Below are 23169 nucleotides of genomic sequence, written 5' to 3' on the forward strand. Positions count from 1 at the left end.
ATACTTGATGGGGCTGGCTATATACTCCAGGGGGCTGGCTGGCTATATACTTGATGGGGCTGGCAGGCTATATACTTGATGGGGCTGGCAGGCTATATACTTGATGGGGCTGGCAGGCTATATACTCCAGGGGGCTGGCTATATACTCCAGGGGGCTGGCTGGCTATATACTTGATGGGGCTGGCAGGCTATATACTTGATGGGGCTGGCAGGCTATATACTACTGGGGGCTGCTGGCTATATACTCCAGGGGGCTGGCAGGCTATATACTGGGGAGGCTGTGACCAATGCATTTCCCACCCTCGGCTTATACTCGAGTAACTAGGTTTTTCCAGGTTTTTTTGTGTCAAAATTAGGGGTCTCGGCTTATACTCGGGTCGACTTATACTCGAGTATATACAGTATATTAACGATCAATTCAAATCAATGCAAATAATTCAAAATGAGAAAAAGAATGTCCTGTGCTGCAAATGGCTGAATTTAAAAAAAGGAAATCTTTGTTTTCCAGTTGTACCAAAATCTGGTATGCATATCAAGTCATCCTCTGGGTGCGGCACCTCCTTTTTGTTTTGCATTTATATGAATAGAGGTAAAAGTTTTGCAACCCTAAACCTTTTTCCCATTATCCATATACATGTGACATTTTCAGGCATTGACCTCATACGCCTGAAACCAGAAAGGTTGTAACGTTCAAGAGGTGATATTTACCTCCAAGGTGAACAAATTTGAACTTGCCTAGATCACATGACTACCCGTTTTTAGTGTTATCTGCACCAAGTGATGGCTGTTGTTTTTTTATTAGATTTTTTTTATTTTCCCCAGCTGTTTTGTATTTACAGAACATTTATATGCACGTATATATGTATTTATATGCATCCTGGCCAGCTCTGACTTTAGGTGTCTGTCTATAGGATTATACATTTGTAAAGGAATTATCTACGAGCCTTATTAAAAGGAGCTGTGGAGGTTCCAAAGTATTGGGAGGATGGGACAGGAAAGGGGGCCCTGCTGCAGAAAGAAACACTGAGCAGAAGATCCTGGAGCTCACCAACAAGATCCTGGAGCTGCTGACTGGAGAGGTGAGCGATGCTGGGACCTTATACAGTATTAGGTTGCATTTACATGAACGTATGTCCACAAGGCCGTAGCTGGGCGGACATACGTCTGGCGCCTTGGAGAGGAGGAGGGTTGTCCCCTTCCCTCTCCATAGAGTTGCACGGCGCTGTACCTTTTCCCCGTGTAGGGAGCCGCACGTGTGCTCAATCGTACCACTCCGTGCGCCCATTGACGGCCTATGGGGGACGTATATATGGCCGCAAGCTTGTGGCCATATATACGTCTCCAATGGGGCCTTAATGGGTGCACAGAGTGGCACGGTTGAGCAGACGTGCGGCACCGTACTCCGGGAAAAGGTAGGACATGTCCTGAGCAGTACGGAGCCGCACGTGTGCACAACCATACCACTCCATGCACCCATTGACGGCCTATGGGGGACGTAAGCTTGGGGCCATATATACGTCCCCAAACGGTCGTGTGAATGCAGCCTTATACTCAAGGGATAATGGGGCAGATTTATCAAGCTGTCTGAAAGTCAGAATATTTCTAATTGCCCATGGCAACCAATCACAGCTCCCCTTTAAAATATTCATGAGCACTGTTTAAATGAAAGCTGAGCTGTGATTGATTGGCATGGGCAACAACAAAAATATTCTGACATTCAGACACTTGATAAATATGCCCCAATGTGTCAGGGTGATGACTGTGTCATTGTGGGTGTCAGGTTCCTATAAGGTGTCAGGATGTCTCCATCTATTTCTCCATGGAGGAGTGGGACTACATAGAAGAGCACAAGGACCAGTACAAGGACCTCATGATGGAGGAGCACCAGCCCCTCACATCACCAGGTGACCGTATACTGTTTTTTCATTGTCAGTTATTTTCCACATGTAATTATCAAACATTAACAACACATTCACTTGCTGCATTTAGATTTTACAGAAAAGTCAGATAAAAGGAAAATCGAAGATATTACAAGTGAAGAGCACGGCCCTGACGTTCTCCATACTGCTGAAATGTCTGACCTCACGAAAGAGGGTGATAAAGTGAGTGACGTCCCGTGACCAGAAATTATTACTGCGCAGCATCTTTCTTGCATCATAGTTGATGGGACAAGTGTTTGCTTTTAGGAAATGTTGAGGGTTTAGTATAATTCTTTAAGGGAAGGGGTTAGGGCTGATAATAGCCATTTTATTTCAATTAATTTTTTAATTAATACACATACCCCAAGTAGGAATGATAAATACGATAAAACTTTAATAATCCCACAAATGGGAAATGCAAGTTCGGACCAGTATAAAACCGTCCTGGTGCAGAATCGGATACAAATGGCAACATTGCCGAGCAGATTTACAAACAACAGAGTTATCGTCCTGGTAGAAGGTCAGTAGCCCCTTACCATAGCATACTCTCATACAGAAAAAGATGACTCTTTTATGACTTAATCAGAAAGCCAGACTGGAGGCAGCATCGGATTATTGTCTGGAGGATTACGACGTTGTTTTTTATGTAGAATACAAAAAAAAAGCATGGTGGCTCAATGGTTAGCATTACAGCCTTGCAGCGCTGGTGACCTGGGTTCAAGAACCAGGTCAACATCTGCAAAGAGTTTATATGTTCTCTCCGTGTTTGCGTGGGTCTCCTCCAGGTTCTCTGGTTTTCTCCCACACTCCAAAACATACTGGTAGGTTGGTTAGACTGTGAACCCCATTGAGGACAGGGACTGGTTTGTCAAGCATTGTGCAGCGCTGCGTAATCTGTGTGCGCTATATAAATAATTAGGAATTATTATAATACTAGAATGTGTACTGCACTGGTCATATTGTCCACATAGCAAAATGCCTGAAATGCCAAAATGCTGCTTGTCCTGGATTTAGTAGGAATTGTGATAACTGCATCCTGCTGTTGACATGGAAAGGTTAGACATGAAAATGTATAACTTGCCAATGGCACAGGACCCGCTGTTCAGGTGAAGGTCCTTTTGCACCGACCAATCCCAGCAATAATGAGCACAGATCTCAGATCGTCACCCTGTGTGCAGGGATTATTACAGCTAGCACTTTCCTGGTTACACCAGATAATGGGATGTTGTAAAGGAATCCTCCACCTGATCAGGGGCAATGACATAAAACCAGCGTTGTGTGGCTTGTCCTGCTGTCATTCTCGCTGCGTCTGCGCTGATTTCACTGTAAATGTTTCCCATCTGTAACTTTTTTTTCCCTTCTTTTTGATTTTTCTTATATAGGATGAAAATGACTTTGGTTTTAATGTTGAACTTTTAGATAAAGGACAAGAAAAGTTTATGATGAATTTTCATCGGTGTAAAGAAGAGGAAAGTCCTTCGGATGCTGATCCAGGTTTGGATTGGAAAATTCTCAAATCCTTCCCCGTATAATGAAGGCATTGAGGAGTCCAGGATGGGATAGGGCAGTGATGGCGAACCTTTTAGAGATCGAGTGCCCAAAATGAGACCCAAAAACCATTAGCTTTTCCAAAGTGCCAACACAGCAATTTAGGCAGTAACAAACTTATTGCTACCAGAATCTTTGAGCTCCAATCTGACACATTTTCACTCTTCGGACAGGACCAAGCAGCACAGGATGGGTCATTTTAAAATAGCAGGGCACTACTTGGACTGCCTGAGACTGCAGGAAGATGCCATGTCTGGCAAACTCTGTGCCTGGGAGACAGCCCGTGTGCCCACAGAGATGCCTCCGAGTGCCACCTCTGGCACCAGTGCCATAGGTTCGCCACCACTGGGATAGGGGGTAGTACGGGGAGAACAGGGGGAGAAATGGCCGGCCCCTGCAATCACAGGTTTTATTACAGGGGGTTGGATGCTCTTTTACATTGCCCATGTGCTTTTACTGCCTTAAAGGGAACCTGTCATCAGAAATTGGCTTAATAAACCACTAGCAGTATGTTGTCAAGCATCTGAGCAGCTTCTAGATCATGTTTCTTTCATGACCTAGTGTGGTGGCATCATCCAGAAAATCCACTTTGAAGTGAGATGTAAATTGGTTTTATGAAGTCAGGGGGGCGGAGAGTTTAATACAGAAGTCAAGCTTTCCCTGCTTAAAACACCCTCTTCACTGTAATTATGGTCCTGCGTCCTTGGACATCACTGATCAAATCTCCTTAAATCTGATGGATGATAGCAATCACTTAGGAGGAGCCTTCAGAGGCAGGGAAAGCTGGACTTCAGTGTTAAACGCTCCGCCTCCCTGACTTTATACAACCAATTAACATCTTACTTCTTCAAAGTTGATTTTCTGGATGATGTCACCAAGCTGGACCATCAAAGACGCGTGATCTAGAAGCTGCTCCACTGCTTGACAACATACTGGTAGTGGTTTATTAGGCCAATTTCTGATGACAGGTTCCCTTTAATAATCTCTGAATGTTCATCAATTGATTCATCATCCCTTATGCTTCCTTTAGTGCTGTGTGCAGACTCTTTGGATGTTTGTTTACATCTCTCTGCATTGATAAATAGGAGGGACCTGCAGCAGTAGATTATGACTTTCCAACTGGGAAACTTTGAGACTCCACACATATTAGATGTTAATTCATGGTGTTTGACCAACATTGATCTAATGTTCTTAGTCTAGTTGGAGACATAAGATGTAATGTTCCTTCTAGGATGGATGTGTTTTCTCACTCCTTGTCGTTGTTTGTCCTTTATATATTAGATGGACACTCGGGCGTGAATAGCTCGGAGGAGCAGATTGTCATCTTTTCAGATTACGAGACCGAAGACAATGATGTCACAGAATGTTCTGCAGAGAAGCCCATAAGCCCAACGATCTGCCCAATATTTCCACACATTGATCTGCCTTCCAATCTTCTCTCTGAGACACGGGCACCATTTCCTCATTTCACAGACTTCATCCCTCACCACTGTCCACCGTTCAAACGTTTCAAAACCTTTCCGTGTCCTGAATGTGACAAATGTTTTACCTGGAACGCCGAGCTGATCCGACACCTGCGCAGCCACACGGGGGAGAAGCCATACGCGTGCTCCGAATGTGGGAAATGTTTTACACGCAAATCTACGTTGTTTAAACACCAGAAGAGTCATTCAGGTGAGGTTCTCTTCTTGCGGTTTCTTTTATTTTGACATCCTAACCTTATTTTTACTTCCTCAGTGGCAAAAAAAATCTGTGAGACTTCAATGGATCGTGTATTATGTCATAGAAGTCCTTTATGACCACTGGGTCTAGATAGGACCAGTAGAGCGGCCTAGTGGTGGTGAACCTATGGGATGGATGCCAGAGGTGGCACTCAGACTCCTCTCTGTGGGCACCCAGCACAACGATCACCAGATAGGACTCATGGCCTCCTCCCACAGTCCCAGATGGTCCAGGACATGTACTCTAGGGATATTTTAAAGCAAAACATCGTGGGGTGCCGCAGGAGGAAAATGAGAAAAACAAAACACATATCCCATTCCTCCTTTCCATCTCCCTACATCCCTCCACTTATTTTACCACTCCCTTAGGACTATACATACTAATCCCATTTTTCCCATAGTTGTACTGCCCAAATTACCGTATTAACTCTTTGCATGCTCTTGTATTGTATTACCTGGGAAACTGAATTTATCCATTCTCTTGGCCCATTTTCCTGTATTCAATTTTTTTAACCAACGCAAGTCTTGCTACAAAAACAATTTATATAAAATACCTATTTTTTATTATTCTTTGAATATATTGGTAACTGTCCCAAGATCATAATCTCCATATCTTTCCCCCTGTCTATGGTGATGGTAGAATCGCCCCTCCTCTAGGTGTAGTGATGCCTCCTGTCTATGGTGATGGTAGAACCTCCTCTCCTCTAGGTGTAGAGGATGCCCCCTGTCTATGGTGATGGTAGAACCTCCTCTCCTCTAGGTGTAGAGGATGCCCCCTGTCTATGGTGATGGTAGAGCCTCCTCTCCTCTAGGTGTAGAGGATGCCCCCTGTCTATGGTGATGGTAGAACCTCCTCTCCTCTAGGTGTAGTGATGCCTCCTGTCTATGGTGATGGTAGAACCTCCTCTCCTCTAGGTGTAGAGGATGCCCCCTGTCTATGGTGATGGTAGAACCTCCTCTAGGTGTAGAGGATGTCCCCTGTCTATGGTGATGGTAGAGCCTCCTCTCCTCTAGGTGTAGAGGATGCCCCCTGTCTATGGTGATGGTAGAACCTCCTCTCCTCTAGGTGTAGAGGATGCCCCCTGTCTATGGTGATGGTAGAACCTCCTCTCCTCTAGGTGTAGAGGATGCCCCTGTCTATGGTGATGGTAGAACTCCCTCTCCTCTAGGTGTAGAGGATGCCCCCTGTCTATGGTGATGGTAGAACCTCCTCCACTCTAGGTGTAGAGGATGCCCCTGTCTATGGTGATGGTAGAACCTCCTCTCCTCTAGGTGTAGAGGATGCCCCCTGTCTATGGTGATGGTAGAACCTCCTCTCCTCTAGGTGTAGAGGATGCCCCCTGTCTATGGTGATGGTAGAACCTCCTCTCCTCTAGGTGTAGAGGATGCCCCCTGTCTATGGTGATGGTAGAACGTCCTCTCCTCTAGGTGTAGAGGATGCCCCCTGTCTATGGTGATGGTAGAACGTCCTCTCCTCTAGGTGTAGAGGATGCCCCCTGTCTATGGTGATGGTAGAACCTCCTCTCCTCTAGGTGTAGAGGATGCCCCTGTCTATGGTGATGGTAGAACCTCCTCTCCTCTAGGTGTAGAGGATGCCCCTGTCTATGGTGATGGTAGAACCTCCTCTCCTCTAGGTGTAGAGGATGTCCCCTGTCTATGGTGATGGTAGAACCTCCTCTCCTCTAGGTGTAGAGGATGCCCCTGTCTATGGTGATGGTAGAACCTCCTCTCCTCTAGGTGTAGAGGATGTCCCCTGTCTATGGTGATGGTAGAACCTCCTCTCCTCTAGGTGTAGAGGATGCCCCCTGTCTATGGTGATGGTAGAACCTCCTCTCCTCTAGGTGTAGAGGATGCCCCCTGTCTATGGTGATGGTAGAACCTCCTCTCCTCTAGGTGTAGAGGATGCCCCCTGTCTATGGTGATGGTAGAACCTCCTCTCCTCTAGGTGTAGAGGATGCCCCCTGTCTATGGTGATGGTAGAACCTCCTCTCCTCTAGGTGTAGAGGATGCCCCTGTCTATGGTGATGGTAGAACCTCCTCTCCTCTAGGTGTAGAGGATGCCCCCTGTCTATGGTGATGGTAGAACCTCCTCTCCTCTAGGTGTAGAGGATGCCCCCTGTCTATGGTGATGGTAGAACCTCCTCTCCTCTAGGTGTAGAGGATTCCCCCTGTCTATGGTGATGGCAGAACCTCCTCCCCTCTAGGTGTAGAGGATTCCCCCTGTCTATGGTGATGGTAGAACCTCCTCTCCTCTAGGTGTAGAGGATGCCTCCTGTCTATGGTGATGGTAGAACCTCCTCTCCTCTAGGTGTAGAGGATGCCCCCTGTCTATGGTGATGGTAGAACCTCCTCTCCTCTAGGTGTAGAGGATGCCCCCTGTCTATGGTGATGGTAGAACCTCCTCTCCTCTAGGTGTAGAGGATGCCCCCTGTCTATGGTGATGGTAGGACCTCCTCTCCTCTAGGTGTAGAGGATGCCCCCTGTCTATGGTGATGGTAGAACCTCCTCTCCTCTAGGTGTAGAGGATTCCCCCTGTCTATGGTGATGGCAGAACCTCCTCCCCTCTAGGTGTAGAGGATACCCCTGTCTATGGTGATGATAGACCCTCCTCTCCTCTAGGTGTAGAGGATGCCTCCTGTCTATGGTGATGGTAGAACCTCCTCTCCTCTAGGTGTAGAGGATGCCCCCTGTCTATGGTGATGGTAGAACCTCCTCTCCTCTAGGTGTAGAGGATACCCCTGTCTATGGTGATGGTAGAACCTCCTCTCCTCTAGGTGTAGAGGATGCCTCCTGTCTATGGTGATGGTAGAGCCTCCTCTCCTCTAGGTGTAGAGGATGCCCCCTGTCTATGGTGATGGTAGAACCTCCTCTCCTCTAGGTGTAGAGGATGCCTCCTGTCTATGGTGATGGTAGAACCTCCTCTCCTCTAGGTGTAGAGGATGCCCCCTGTCTATGGTGATGGTAGAACCTCCTCTCCTCTAGGTGTAGAGGATGCCCCCTGTCTATGGTGATGGTAGAACCTCCTCTCCTCTAGGTGTAGAGGATGCCCCCTGTCTATGGTGATGGTAGGACCTCCTCTCCTCTAGGTGTAGAGGATGCCCCCTGTCTATGGTGATGGTAGAACTTATTCTGTTCTTTCATCTTGACTATAAAATCTTGTGATTATCTACTAGCGTGTTCCCTCTCTATGTTCAACCTCTGTTAACCTACTACAAAATTGATTCAGAATTTCTTTAGTAGGTGAACTGATATTGGTTTGATCCTTACCACCTGCAATTTCCAAACTCGTTTTAGATTTAAAGGGGTTGTTCCACTTTCAGCAAATATTTGATATGATTTGTGTAAGGAAAAGTTATACAATTTTCCAATATACTTTCTGTACCAGTTCCACGCACTTTTCTAGATCTCTGCTTGCTTTGCTTCTATAGAAAGTTTCTATGTTTTCTTCCAGTGGATAGAATCTGTCCATGTGATGTGATGTGATGGACACTCAGGTGCAGGAGCCGATATCATCGCACACCTCCTATTACTCTCAGTGATAATATCGGCTCCTGCACCTGCATCACATCACATGGACAGATTCTATCCACTGGAAGTAAGTGGAGAAGCTTTCTACGCAAAGCCTGCTCCTAGGTGCTACAGAACAGAAGAAAGGGGCTTCTCAAGTGACACTGCCGATGCAATAACTAAACTTGACTCATCTCTGAGATGCAGAAGAGTCAAATTTGATTTTTTAGGGAAATTGTTTTTTTTTTATAGGTTAATGGCCAAAATATTCCCTTTAGCAGAACATGGTAGGCAAACTAAGACACACCCATTTGTCAATTAACAGCAGTTTAAGAGATTTGTTTGACAAAGAGAGGTATGTATGCCGGTTTTTACTCAAAATTCTTTACATATGGGGTTCTATAAACATATATTTCTATGTCTCACTAACATTAAAGGGAAGATTCTCATATAAATCTTTTACCTCCAGCAGAAATAATCAGCGAGATCAATGCTGAAGAACGTCCAGTGTTATCCCCTCCCTGTGACATAGACGCCATCGGTATCAAACAAGATCTTGAAGGTGAAATCCCCATTACCCCGGATGTGTATCCAATATTTCACAGTCCAGAACCCAGAATAATTGATCCGTCTGAGGCGCATATCCGCTTCCCCACCACGTCGGATATTATTCCGCACCATAGTCCATTTAGACGCTACAAGATCTACTCGTGCAACGAATGCGGCAAATGCTTCAACTGGAACGCGGAACTCGTCAGACATCAACGAATTCACACGGGGGAGAAGCCATATCCATGTCCTGAGTGCGGCAAAAGTTTTGCTCGTAAATCTACACTCTTTCGCCATCAGAAGAGTCACACGGGCGAGAAACCGTTTCTTTGCTGCGAATGCGGCAAATATTTTACCCGGAATGCAAACCTTCTCCTACATCAAAGAATCCACACAGGCGAGAAACCGTTCTCATGCACGGAGTGTGGGAAACGCTTTTCCCAAAGATCCTATCTCATTGCCCATCAGAAAACTCACACTGACGAGAAGCCGTATTTGTGCACAGAATGCGGGAAGAGGTTTTCCCAGAAGTCCTGTCTTCTTCTGCATCGGAGAATTCACACGGGGGAGAAGCCATATTCGTGTTCGGTATGTGGGAAAAGTTTTGCGCGGAAAGGCATCATGTTAAGCCATGAAAGGACTCATTCACACATGAAAAGCCGCTTTCATTTTCTGGATATAGAGCACTATACGGCCATTTTAAAATAACATAAAAAAATGGATTGGTTGTAAAAAATATTTTTTAAATATATATTTAATGCTGTGTAATTTGTGCGTCACTTGGTTAAAGGTATTGTCCAGCGTCGTCACCCGTCCCTTGTCACTGGCTGCAGTCATGCATTGCGTTTGTTAGCGCATTGTAAATGTGAATGCAGCTATATTGTCAACGTAATAAAAAAACGGATACAGTGTGGATTGGAAGAAAACAATGATGGAGATCTATTAAGGCTAGATTTACACTGCCGTTGCCACTGTGCCATAGCACGGCGGGCACACGGCAGCGCGTGGGAACAAGAGGAGGAGGTGAACGCTGCTCACCCCGCCCCTCTCCATAGGGATGTATGGTGCACCCCGCCGTGATACGGGAAAAGATAGGACGTGTCCTATCTTTTTCCGGGGTATGGAGCGGTATGGTGCCGCACGTGCGCCCATTGCCGTCTATGGGTACGTATATCGTCCGTATATACATCCCCCATGCCGCAGTGTGAATGTAGCCTAAGTAACAGGGCAATACAGATTGTCGAGTTTTTGGATGTTCCTTAAAGAGAACCCGTCATGCAAAATAACCCCCCTAATCTAAATATATTTTCATAAACTGCCATTAGAAAGCGTTGCCTCTATCCCTTCATTGTCCCTCTACATGCCTGTAAACCTAAGCAATGAGGTCCTAAAGCTGTATGCAAATGACCTGTGAGATGTCCAATGAGTCATTATCATATTCAAGCTGATTCATGAGTGGGAGGCACAGCCACACCCCCAGTGCTTGACTGACAGCTGCTCCATGTAATGGCTGCTCCATGTGTTGCTGATGGGCATGCCCCTTGCAGCCTGTGTGTGTGTGTGTGTATAGGAGAGATACAACAGCTCCAGGCTGCAGCCATGTTATGTCAGGTACTTGTGTAGCTGATGTCTGTGTCTCTGTGTATTAGGAGGATGCAGCATGTCAGCAGGTAAAGCACAGACACCAGCAATGCTTTACTATACATTATACACAGACATGAGCAGGGAGAGGGGAGGGGAAACGGGGGTGACATCACTGCCTCTGACCATGTGACCAGCCTCATTTACATAATAAAGAATAGATGATTTTACAATGATTAATGTATGAAATAACTAGATAAAGGCTGGGATGGGATCCTTGTGAGCTGCTCCAACAGGTAGTAGTGACAGGACTAGTGACACAGACCTGATGACAGGTGTCCTTTAAATTTCTGCTCACTACAATACACGGTTTTGTGATCAAATAGCTATACATGTGTCAGGCCTCACTGGACCATCGCGGACGATGACACAAGCCGACACCTGGGACCGGAATCTAAGTGGGTTTTCACCAGAGTCCGCCACGCTAGCGTGTTCAGAGCGGTACGGGTCAGCCTGCGACCCGAGATATGGGCGGGAGCAACCGTGATAGCATGTAGCTTTACCGAGGCCGACACATAATCTATAGCCCCTGTCATACACCTCTGCTTGCCAGGGCCGGATGTAGAATACCGGTGGCTGGAGAAGGGGAGTGGGGAGGCCTCACCACTAGACTTCCTGTTTGGTGTGCCCCACGACCTGAACATATTGCCGAATTGTCTGGCGAACAGCCAATTTGCCAGATTAACACCCTTCGCAACATGGCTGTGATTGGCCAAGGGAAGTTTGGGTCTTCTCAGCTCTTGTCAACCTTCCCCTCTCCATTGGGAAGCGCAGATATGATCTCTGTCTAGAGTAAAAAACAAGTATATTTACCTAGATGTGAGTTCAATCAGGCACCAGGGGAGCTCTTGGCACCAGTGCTTCCTGCCATGATGCTTAGGGGCGCACACGTGTGCAGCCTCGCAAATGAAGCCAGTGCCTTGAGAGCAAATCGAGGGTCCGTTGTTATGTCAAGCTGATCACTCACATTGCCATTATAAAACCTGATGCAGTAGACTCTGCAAAAATTAACATTTGTATCATTCTCAAAACTTTTGGCCATGACTGTACAGTGACGGGACCACCGCTCTTATGTGTATACATGTACCAGTATAGCATGCTCGGTACCCGCCCCATCAACGCCACTGTGTAGTATGCATAAGGATATATACAGGCAGTCCCCGGGTTACATACAAGATATGGTCCGGAGGTTTGTTCTTAAGTTGAATTTGTATGTAAGTCGAAACTAATTTAAGTTGTAAACAAATTTATTTTGTTTTGTTCCAGTGACATTTTTGCTGTAATGGGACCAAGGATTATCCATAAAGCTTCATTACAGACACCTTACAGCTGATCATTGCAGTCTGGGACTATAGTAACATCCAGAGAGGTCACCAGGGGTCAGAGTGGGCAGAGGGGTCCGTCTGTAACTATGGGTTGTCTGTAAGTCGGGTGTCCTTAAGTAGGGGACCGCCTGTACAGGCAGTCCCCGGGTTACATACAAGATAGGGTCTGGAGGTTTGTTCTTAAGTTGAATTTGTATGTAAGTCGAAACTGTATATTTAATAATTGTAGATCCAGATAAAAAAATTTTTGGCCCAAGTGACAATTGGAGTTTAAACATTTTTTGCTGTAATGGGACCAAGGATTATCAATAAAGCTTCATTACAGACACCTTACAGCTGATCATTGCAATCTGGGACTATAGTAACATCCAGAGAGGTCACCAGAGGTCAGAGGGGTCCGTCTGTCTAACTATGGGTTGTCTGTAAGTCGGGTGTCCTTAAGTAGGGGACCGCCTGTACTATGGAACAGGTGAATTATATGCTATGAAAAGGGTGAATTCAATATAAACAAAAAAAACTACTTGTTTCTCTTTTGTCTATAAATGAAGAATTATTACAGAGACCAAAAAGGAGAAAGGGAAAAACAAGGAAGAGACCGGAGAGAAAAAGGAAGAGAAGGAATAAGTAAATCATACAGATGACAATCTATTATATAACCCTTTATGCCGACCTCAAGTGATAGAAGTTAAATCATTCATATATTAGTACATCATCTCAGTTCTGTGAACCACAATTTTTTTTTTTTTTTACAATAAATACCACGTGTGGACATCACATGTGAAAATGAAAAACACCCAATAGAAAACACAAAAATAATAAAAATCAAAAGTAAAAAAAAAAAATCTATTAAAAAAAGTTGATTTGCATAAAATATGTGACTATAAATATAAAGTGCTATAATATAAAGTAACACTATAAAAAGACCCTTTTAATACCCTGTGTTAATTTAAAAAACACTAAAGAAAAGGTTTGAAGCGGATTCCTTTAGACCTGTTGGGGAAACTGCGTTAAAGGGAACCTGTCATCATCCCTCCCCCACACTCTTTTCATCAGACCCTGTAAGCCATTATCACCCGAGCTGCGAGAACCCAGCAGCAGCCGTCACTGCAGAAAGGAGCATGTTCCTGCTGTCCGGGAGTCACGTGATTTCGGAATGTCACGTGATTTCGGAATGTCACGTGACACAATTACGTCTAAAAGGTGCTGTTTAGTTATGGGTTCTTAATCGGCCGAGGTCTCGCGGTGTGCCCCGTGGCGGCGGCGGGTGTGTACGGAAAGGCGTGGGGTGAAGCCTGAGGCCGCTGCTGCGTGGGGCGGAGCGTGAAGCCTGCGGCGCGATGTGATGACGTAGTCACGGCTGCGGCTGATGGGGAGGAAAAACTTTTATTTTACACCAAGTAGGAATGAGGAAGGAGAATGTATGTAGTGTGCGCTGTAGAGACATAAAAGTAGCCATTTTATATGAGGGGCTTATTATGAGGTCTTATAGCCGGAGTAATGTTGTATAAAGTGGTGGCCACATAGACTGGAGACAGGTAAGTATATGATGGAGTAAGTGGGCATGTAGCTGGGGGTATAGAGAGGAGACAGGTAAGTATATGACGGAGTAAGTGGGCATGTAGCTGGGGGTATAGAGAGGAGACCGGTAAGTATATAATGGGGTAAGTGGGCATGTAGCTGGGGGTATAGAGAGGAGATGGGTAAGTATATGATGGAGTAAGTGGGCATGTAGCTGGGGGTATAGAGAGGAGATGGGTAAGTATATGATGGAGTAAGTGGGCATGTAGCTGGGGGTATAGAGAGGAGACGGGTAAGTATATGATGGAGTAAGTGGGCATGTAGCTGGGGGTATAGAGAGGAGACAGGTAAGTATATGACGGAGTAAGTGGGCATGTAGCTGGGGGTATAGAGAGGAGACAGGTAAGTATATGACGGAGTAAGTGGGCATGTAGCTGGGGGTATAGAGAGGAGACAGGTAAGTATATGACGGAGTAAGTGGGCATGTAGCTGGGGGTATAGAGAGGAGACAGGTAAGTATATGACGGAGTAAGTGGGCATGTAGCTGGGGGTATAGAGAGGAGACAGGTAAGTATATGACGGAGTAAGTGGGCATGTAGCTGGGGGTATAGAGAGGAGACAGGTAAGTATATAATGGAGTAAGTGGGCATGTAGCTGGGGGTATAGAGACGAGACAGGTAAGTATATAATGGAGTAAGTGGGCATGTAGCTGGGGGTATAGAGAGGAGACAGGTAAGTATATGAAGGAGTAAGTGGGCATGTAGCTGGGGGTATAGAGAGGAGACAGGTAAGTATATGACGGAGTAAGTGGGCATGTAGCTGGGGGTAGAGAGAGGAGACAGGTAAGTATATGACGGAGTAAGTGGGCATGTAGCTGGGGGTATAGAGAGGAGACAGGTAAGTATATGACGGAGTAAGTGGGCATGTAGCTGGGGGTATAGAGAGGAGACAGGTAAGTATATGACGGAGTAAGTGGGCATGTAGCTGGGGGTATAGAGAGGAGACAGGTAAGTATATGACGGGAGTAAGTGGGCATGTAGCTGGGGGTATAGAGAGGAGACAGGTAAGTATATGACGGAGTAAGTGGGCATGTAGCTGGCGTGTTGCTACAAGGGGTGCAATAGGAGCACATCGGACCCCCGATCTTGCCACACGTGGGGGTTCCATCAAAGAGTCCCCCACTATCATTTGGATAATGACCTAAGTTGCTTTGTGGGAAACCCCTTTATACCCGGTGCCTTCCCTTTATACATTCCATGTTTTAGGTTTTTAGTTTATTTTTTTATATAGAATAAGTCGCATTCTTTTCACCTGCAGAAGTCGCCATGGTCAGAGATCTGCAGAACTTCTGAGGATGGACAAGAGTCACGTGACTGAGAGGATAGTGAAACTTACCCTGGAGGTCCTCTGTCTGCTGACCGGACAGGTGAGGGATAGTTCCCAGGGCTCGGCCTGTTTGGAATGTCTCTGTCTTATCCTTTGGGTCACAACTTAGACATTTATGGCTTATTCTGTGTTCAGTCTGAGATGCATGAAGTACCTTAAAGGAAATCTACCACCAGGATGAAGCATTGTAAACCAAAATACACTGGAATACTGGTGTGTGCCCCCTCTGACAGGATCTGCTCTTTCTAAGCTTATGCAAGAAAGAGGCTTTTAAAATTATGCAAATGAGCCTGAGGGGCTCCAGGGCCCATTAACACCGATGGAGCCTGGAGCCCCGCAGGCTCATTTGCATAATTTTTAAAGGCTTTTTTTTATAAAAAAAAACATAGCATGAGAGCTAAAAGAAGAGCAGATCCTACCAGAGAGGGTGCACACCAGTATGTCAGGGTGCTTGGTTTGCATTCCTTCATCCTGTGGTAGATGTCCTTTTCAAATGTGTCCCATATATTGAATAGATCTATGTACCTCTAAAGAAGTCTCAAGAGCTGGAGCCCGTCACATTGACTTCACCTCACTTACTGATACATGAGCAGAAAATCCTCAGTCTAACCAGCAAGATCCTGGAGCTGCTGAGCGGAGAGGTGAGTGATGCTCGGACATTATACACTATTATACACAGGGGGTGATGTGTCTGAGTGATGACTGTGTCATTGTGGGTGTCAGGTTCCTATAAGGTGTCAGGACGTCTCCATCTATTTCTCCATGGAGGAGTGGGACTACATAGAAGAGCACAAGGACCTCTACAAGGACCTCATGGAGAGTCGGCAGATCATTTTCTCACTGGGTAAGAAACATAATTATATAGATATGTGCAGTGTTGGACTGGCCCACCAGAGTACACGAGGATCCTCCGGTGGGCCCCCAGAGGTGCATCAGAAAACAACATAATTTGAAGGCTGTGTCTGTCTCCTACAGATGAGTCTACACTGGTGGGATCTCCTAGTTCTCTCTGTGATGAAGAGGAAAAAGTGGAAAACCTGATCGCGTCACAAGAATGCAAGGTCAATACAGGATTGATAAATATGAGTGGTGCATAGACAGATCCCTGTTACCAGGAAAGACCCAGGGATTATGGGGCAGATATATCCCTAGTGGCTGAAATTTATAGTTGCCCATTGCCGACGTTGGATTTCAAGGGGGCTTTAAAAAAAAAACCATGTACAGGCAGTCCCCTACTTAAGGACCCCCGACTTACAGACAACCCCTAGTTACAGACGGACCCCTCTGCCCCCTGTGACCTCTGGTGAAGCACTCTGGATGTTACTATAGTCCCAGGCTGCAATGATCAGCTGTATTGTGTCTTTATTCATAATCCTTGGTCCAATTACAGCAAAAATTTTGAAGCTCCAAATGTCACTGGGGCAAAACAAAAGAATTTGTCTACAATTTCAATTAGAAAATATACAGTTTCGACTTACATACAAATTCAACTTAAGAACAAACCTCCGGACCCTAACTTGTATGTAACCCGAGGACTGCCTGTACTTACTTCTCCAGCGCTCCAGGTCTCCCGCGCTGCATCCGTCAGAGCCTTGCAAACCTGAAAGCCATTGTAGACCCCTTTCCGACAATGACCTTTTTTTCGATTTTTTTCATTTCACTTTGAGAGAATAAACATCTTATCTTTTTCATTTTATATCAAAAAGTTGCTAAATAGTGAAAAAGTGGCAATTTGGGCCCGTTCACCGCTGGGAATAACTATTTGTGTTTCAGCGCCATTCATTCCTACCCATTGTTACTTTCCATACTATATGGACCAGACTTTTGGTACGAAAAGGAGGGGGGAGGTTATCTTTTTATATCTTTTTTTAAATTACATTTTTTACTCTATTTGTGGCCCCCCCCCCTAATGCACTTTTAACCCTAAGGTTTCTGAAGACCTGTTACTGATTGCCACCAGCACTCGTACAGACTCCAGGCTGTCATGGGATGGATTATTGATCATTTTAACTAAAGACAAGTTGCAAAAGCTCATTACACCTGCAGTGCACATCTGCCTTTCTGCTTTTTCTAAGCATTTGCATTACAATATAATTGTGTGTTATGACTTACCTTGCACCCTGACAGAATCCTCTGTGTAGTCCCAGGGGTTGGGCTTCGGATTGGTTGCATTTCAAAAAACATGTGACTTGCCTGTGCTCCCACCTTTGTGCTCCTGTACAGCTCCTTCCTCCTGCTCCTTCACAGAGCTCACAGCCAGGTGACATCAGTGGGGGCAGAAGGAGCTGTACAGAAGCACAAAGGAGCTGAGGAATGAGCAGCACAGACAAGTCATGTGTTGCTTTTTGAAATGCTTCCAAACCAGAGCCCAACCGTTGGGACTACACAGAGGATTCTGTCAGGATGCAAGGTAAGTTATATCACACAATGGGTTTCTGTAACTTCTCTTTAGTGAAAATGAGGTCCCTGGTGACGGGTTCCCTTTAACGCCTGCGATCAGTGCCAGCATCAATTGCTGGTGTTTTTGGTGGGTGTTTGCTAAGTGTTGCAGCAACCAGGATGTCACGTATCTGCTCAGGGTACATGGAGGGGCTCATGGGCTGAGCCCTCTTCATACAAGGTGGGTGTTTGCTGCATGTCATCGGTGAACACAATTTGTCACCGCGACAGCCTGGGGTCTTTGTAAGACCCAAGGCTGCGTATAAGAACACCATCTTTTACAATGTAACTACAAAGTACAATTGTAATATATGATCAGTAAAATCCCCATATACTGCAGGTGAAAAATAAATACCTAACAACATGTTTATGATTTTATTTATCGCCCCGTCTCAAAACGTCTGATCTATCAATGGTTATTCCCAGTGTTTAACCCCATAACGGAAAAAAAGGCGCCTAAATGTCCGACACGCCACTTTTTCTTTGGCATTTTGCTATATATAAAAAAATTTCAAATAAAATGATCAAAAGTCGGTAAAAATGAGTCCTCAAAATGGTAGCGATGAAAACATCACGTCATATCGCAAAAAGTTACACCTCGCACAGCTCCTTACGCTGAAGTATGAAAAAGTTATTATCCCCAGCAGATGGCTGAATGAAGAATTTTTTTTTTTTTTTGTACAGAAGGTTTTAATTTTTTTAAATGTAATTAAACACAATAAAATCTATATAAATTTGGTATCCCTCTTATCGAACCTAAAGAATCAGGGTGATGCCACACCAGGCGCTGAGTGCCGATCGCATGCGATTGCATAGAAACGCATGTGCGACCGGACGCAGGCCGCCCCGGTGCGCTTTGATTCCGTTTAACTTTTGGCATCACCCTAAAGGAGACTTGTCATTTGGGGCACAAATTAAAAGCTGTACACGGCAGGGAATATCAAATACCGTCACTGTGAAGCGCAATTTGTTGAGCAGAGAACAAGCCCAAGCACCGCTCTGTACATGGGGGAAATAATAAAGTTACAGGTTTTTGAATGTGGGGAGTCAAACATGGAAATGCAAAATTGGAAAAAGGCCTCGGCGGGAAGGGGTTAAAATGTAGCCGCCACGATGGGTTGCATCATTGTAGTTTTCTGTGTCCGGCAGGGTGATCTGAATATTGTGTTGATGGATATTCATCCAGAGAAAGAAGATGAATTATTAAAGGTAAAGGAAGAGGAAATACCAGTAGGTATCAACCTAGGTAAGTACCACTCACCTTAGAAAAGATTTCCCCATTATTATGTTGGAAATGGATGCTGATTATCTATTACTAGGACGATCACTGATCTCAAATCTTTAGAGTTTTTAGAAATCTGTAGAGAGCCTTCTGTGCCGTAGTTTCTGTTTGGGTTGGTCCGTGCGCTCTGGCACCTTGCCGGCTGAACCCCTGAAATCTGGCAACTTCACACCTATAGCAACTACACATGGCTATGATTTGGCTAGGGGTGTCTGCTGTTATACTGTATGTGCCCTCTGAGCACCCCCTAAGGCAGTGATGGCGAACCTTTTGGAGATAGTGCCCAAAGTACAACTAAAACCCACTTATATGGTGCATAGTGCCAACATGACAATTTAAGCAGTAACTTACTGATCCATTGCTGTATCACAGGTTTTAATCGTATTGGAGTCCTGAGTTCACCAATACAATAGAAAGATGATGGAGAACTTCGATTCGGGGTGCCCTGAAGAGAAACAAATCAGGGTTTCCAGTGCAGAAGCTCCAACAATAATCTCTCTCTGTCCACATCTACGTGCTCCTCCTGTAGTCCTGGCAGCCAAGGATGTTGCTTTAAAATGGCGCTGAGCTCGGCACGTCCTGGGATGTATTGGATCGCAGGAGGAAGCCCTGAGTCCTGGCTGGCAAACTCTGTGTTAGGGTGAAGGCCTGGGTGCCCACAGAAAGGGCTCAGAGTGCCACCTCTTGCCCCCGTGCCATAGGTTCGCCTCCACTGCCCTAAGGTGGCCCTGCCATATTGAGGATGGAGGGTTAGAGCACTGGCACTCACTGCCGCTTACTCGAAGACAGTCATCAGCTTTTAAGTCACACCCATCTCTGTATTCACATCATACTTTAAGGGGTTAATTACTTGATTAACATTCAGGGATTATCTACAAAGAAGTTAAGGTACATGGGAAACTTGTGTACAGGAGTGGCCAACCCCTTTAACCCCCACTCTCCCCCAGAACCTACTTAAAGGGAACCTATCACCACATTTTTCACAAATACAATGAAGTGACAGGTTCCCTTGTAGCCTGTTCAATAAATGCAACCTTTACTAGCAAAACATTGTTTTCCACACCTCCCAGGAAATCAATCTTACCTGGCAAACAGCCAGGTCAGAGGCATTCCACGGCGTGTCCTGCTCGGCCGAGTCCAGCGCCTCCTCACCTAAGGTCCTTTACCCACTAACATTTTCACACTCTACCCCTTGTATGTATCTGATCACATAGAATCACAGCATGGCTCCATGGAGGATGGGAAGGAGTGGAAGTTCCTAGAGGCTGCTGTGATTTCATGTGATCAGATACATACATAGTATACATTTTGCAAATGTAAGTGGGTAAAGGCCCTTAAATGATACCACCCTGGTCACATGACAAGCAGTGCTGAATGGTTAGAGGAAAGCATGTAGATGAGTACAAAGGAGTGAGGATGGGAGGACATGTCCTCTCTCAGATCTGGCTGTATGCCCGGGAAGATAACAGAAAAGTTTATTTTATGGGGATGTGGGGGAAACATTTTTTAACCTAAAAGAGGGGGTGACATTTAGTTACTATGGCTCTATATGGGAACCTGTCACCAGCTGTATTTGTGACAAGTGTAGTGACAGGTTCCCTCTAATGTATCTATCACACCAATCATGTGTTTATAGATGGAGACTACAGTGAATGCAATATGAAGGATCCGAACGTTCTGCACTATGAAATTAAAGATAAAGAAGTTGCAGAAACTAGCAACTCCAATTTATTAACACACGGAGGACATGATTGTGGGTTGGTGACCTTTACAGTCGGCTATGGGAGTGGCGGCACATCTGCCTGTTCCGATTGCGGCAAATGTTTTACCAAAAAAGACAAGTTCCTCATTCACACCAGAGTCCACGCGGGGGAGAAGCTGTATCCATGCCCCGAGTGTGGAAAAGGTTTTACACAAAGAGCCCGCCTGATGGTCCACAGGAAGGAGCACACGGGCGAGCGGCCGTACTCCTGCGCAGAGTGCGGCAGAGACTTTACATGTAGATCGACACTTGTTAAGCACTGGAGACTCCACACGGGGGAGAAGCCCTTCACGTGCTCTGACTGTGGAAAGTGCTTTACCTACAAATCCCATCTTACAGAGCACCGGAGGATCCACACAGGCGAGAAGCCCTTTTCCTGCTCTCAGTGCGGCAAGTGCTTTAGGCACAAGTCCCACGTTATTGGCCACCAGCGGGTTCATTCGGGTGAGAAGCCCTTCACGTGCGCCGAGTGCGGTAAATGTTTTACACAGGAATCAAGTCTGAACTATCATCAGAGACTGCACACAGGAGAGAAACCGTTCCGCTGCTCAGAATGCGGGAAGAGCTTTACCTATAAAACCATGCTCAGCGAGCATCAGAAGAACCACAGCGGGGAGCGGCCGTACGTGTGCCCTGTGTGCGGGAGGGCCTTCATCCGCAAGTCTAATATGCTACAACATCAGGTCACACACACGGGGGAGAAACCATACACCTGTACAGAGTGTGGGAATAGCTTCACCCAAAAGGCGAGTCTTGTCAAGCATCAGAAGCTTCACACAACAAAGGATTCAAAATGAGGAACTTCATAGAGATCTTAAAAGGGAACCTGTCAGCAGAGAGCTATATTTCACTGGGTCCAGATTCTTATACACACTGGTAGGTGCCTTACAGAAAATGCGTTTGTAACACCTTAGTCTTCAGTTGTTTGATTAATAAACTTTTTTAAACTTTAAATGGCTCCTTGCCAGCATCTTCCTGAAAGTCCTGGGGACGGCTGTATTTCAAAATGTAACTTCTGCATTCTACTTGGCATATTTCGTTACCTCGGTGCCCCGCTCATCCATATTTAAAACACCCCCCCCCCCCCCTCGTGACGTCGGCTCACTGCACCTGAGCTTGCGCAGTGAGGAGGGAGCTTGCCGCTCACTGTGCATGCGTCGTTACACTGTGTAACTAGGCAGAGCGGCGGTACGTAAACTGCCCATTTGCACAGTGTAAAGACACATGCGCAGGGAACGGCAAGCTCACTCCTCACCGTGCATGAGAGAGAAAGAAGGCTCCCTGTGCAAGCACAAGGTTTGCTTGTGCACTGATCTGACGTCATGAGGGGGAGGGATGGGACAGGGTGCTGAGGGAATGAAATTTTGAAATACAGCCGTCCCCAGGATTTTCAGGAAGATGCTGGCACTGAGCCGCGTAAAGTGTAAGAAGGTTTATTACATGAACAAGACTAAGGAATCACAAAAGCAAGTCTGTAATGCACTTACCAGTGTGTATAAGAACCTGTACCCAGTGTAATATAGCTCTCTGCTGACAGGTTCCCTTTAACCCTTACACTACAAATATTCCTTTGTGGTGCATCTGGGGGAAGAAGTTTGTTCAAATGGCACAAGTCCTCTACTCTTCAATGCCTGTAAATCGTAACAATTCCTTCAGTGATGACAAATCTCATCGCCACATATAACACAAGGGTCCACGTTATTCAGGGACGTGTTATTTTGAATATAAGGTGTGATATACGCCTAGTGAAACATCAGTATACAAAAGAAGGTGTAACTATAGTCCAGCTCGTGGGGGGTGCTCTATTCCCTTGTGTTTGGTCGCGCATGTGGAGCTGCAGCTGGTCCAGTCCCAACGTTATATAAATGCAAGCAAGACAAAAGCCTCCCGGCACCGACTTCATTCATTGTAATAGTTTAATCCAAGTTTGAAAACCAAAAAAAACTTTAATAAAGTAAGTAAAGTTAAAAAGAGTTTTCATCATGATAAAATAGGTGAGGCGCTCTGAGCCGCGAGCTCCGGAGTTTATTAACCCTAATGTTCAGAACGTAAATGAAAGTTTAGATAAACCCTGTACCCTGATACTCTAAGCACATTGTCAACACAAAGCATCTCACAGCACTAGAGGGATCATGAAGAGTCTGTCTAGAGAGGCCCTGCACACAGTCAGGAATCTTACAGTGACCATCACAGACTGGAACATCCATGTAGCGTTTGGTCTGAAAGAGAATCCTGGCTGCTGCAAGAATAGATTGTAGAGGAGAGTTTAATGAAGGGAAGACCAATTAATAGGGAGTTGCAGTAGTCTAGTGGTTTAAGCACGTTAGAAGTTTCAGTTGTCAGAAATGGACAGATTTTGGAGATATTTCTGAGATGCATGCGGCAAGAGCGAGCAAGAGATTGAATGTGCGGTGCAAAGGAGAGGTCAGAGTCCAGCACAACCCCAAGACAGCGGCCTGTGCTATAGTGATCCCACATGGAGAGGTCAGAGTCCAGCACAACCCCAAGACAGCGGCCTGTGCTATAGTGATCCCACATGGAGAGGTCAGAGTCCAGCACAACCCCAAGGCCT

General features: G+C 45.7%; 1 protein-coding gene across 1 annotated transcript in view; it reads left to right on the forward strand.

Annotated features, from left to right (window-relative positions):
* LOC140106447 (uncharacterized) overlaps positions 1-21992 on the forward strand; it is a 36583-nt gene extending 14591 nt beyond the window's left edge. The window contains exons 3-16 of the mRNA XM_072130895.1: positions 912-1079; positions 1781-1904; positions 1990-2102; positions 3302-3413; positions 4749-5141; positions 9165-9950; positions 13264-13410; positions 13508-13607; positions 15046-15154; positions 15630-15755; positions 15838-15958; positions 16090-16175; positions 18703-18799; positions 20472-21992. Of these exons, the coding sequence (XP_071986996.1) occupies positions 912-1079; positions 1781-1904; positions 1990-2102; positions 3302-3413; positions 4749-5141; positions 9165-9950; positions 13264-13410; positions 13508-13607; positions 15046-15154; positions 15630-15755; positions 15838-15958; positions 16090-16175; positions 18703-18799; positions 20472-21394 (3405 nt within the window). The 3' untranslated portion in view covers positions 21395-21992. The remainder of the gene's footprint in view (positions 1-911; positions 1080-1780; positions 1905-1989; positions 2103-3301; positions 3414-4748; positions 5142-9164; positions 9951-13263; positions 13411-13507; positions 13608-15045; positions 15155-15629; positions 15756-15837; positions 15959-16089; positions 16176-18702; positions 18800-20471) is intronic.
* The last annotated feature ends 1177 nt before the right edge of the window (positions 21993-23169 follow it).

This window comes from Engystomops pustulosus, chromosome 11 (genome assembly GCF_040894005.1).
Source record: "Engystomops pustulosus chromosome 11, aEngPut4.maternal, whole genome shotgun sequence".
In the NCBI taxonomy this organism is placed as follows: domain Eukaryota; kingdom Metazoa; phylum Chordata; class Amphibia; order Anura; family Leptodactylidae; genus Engystomops; species Engystomops pustulosus.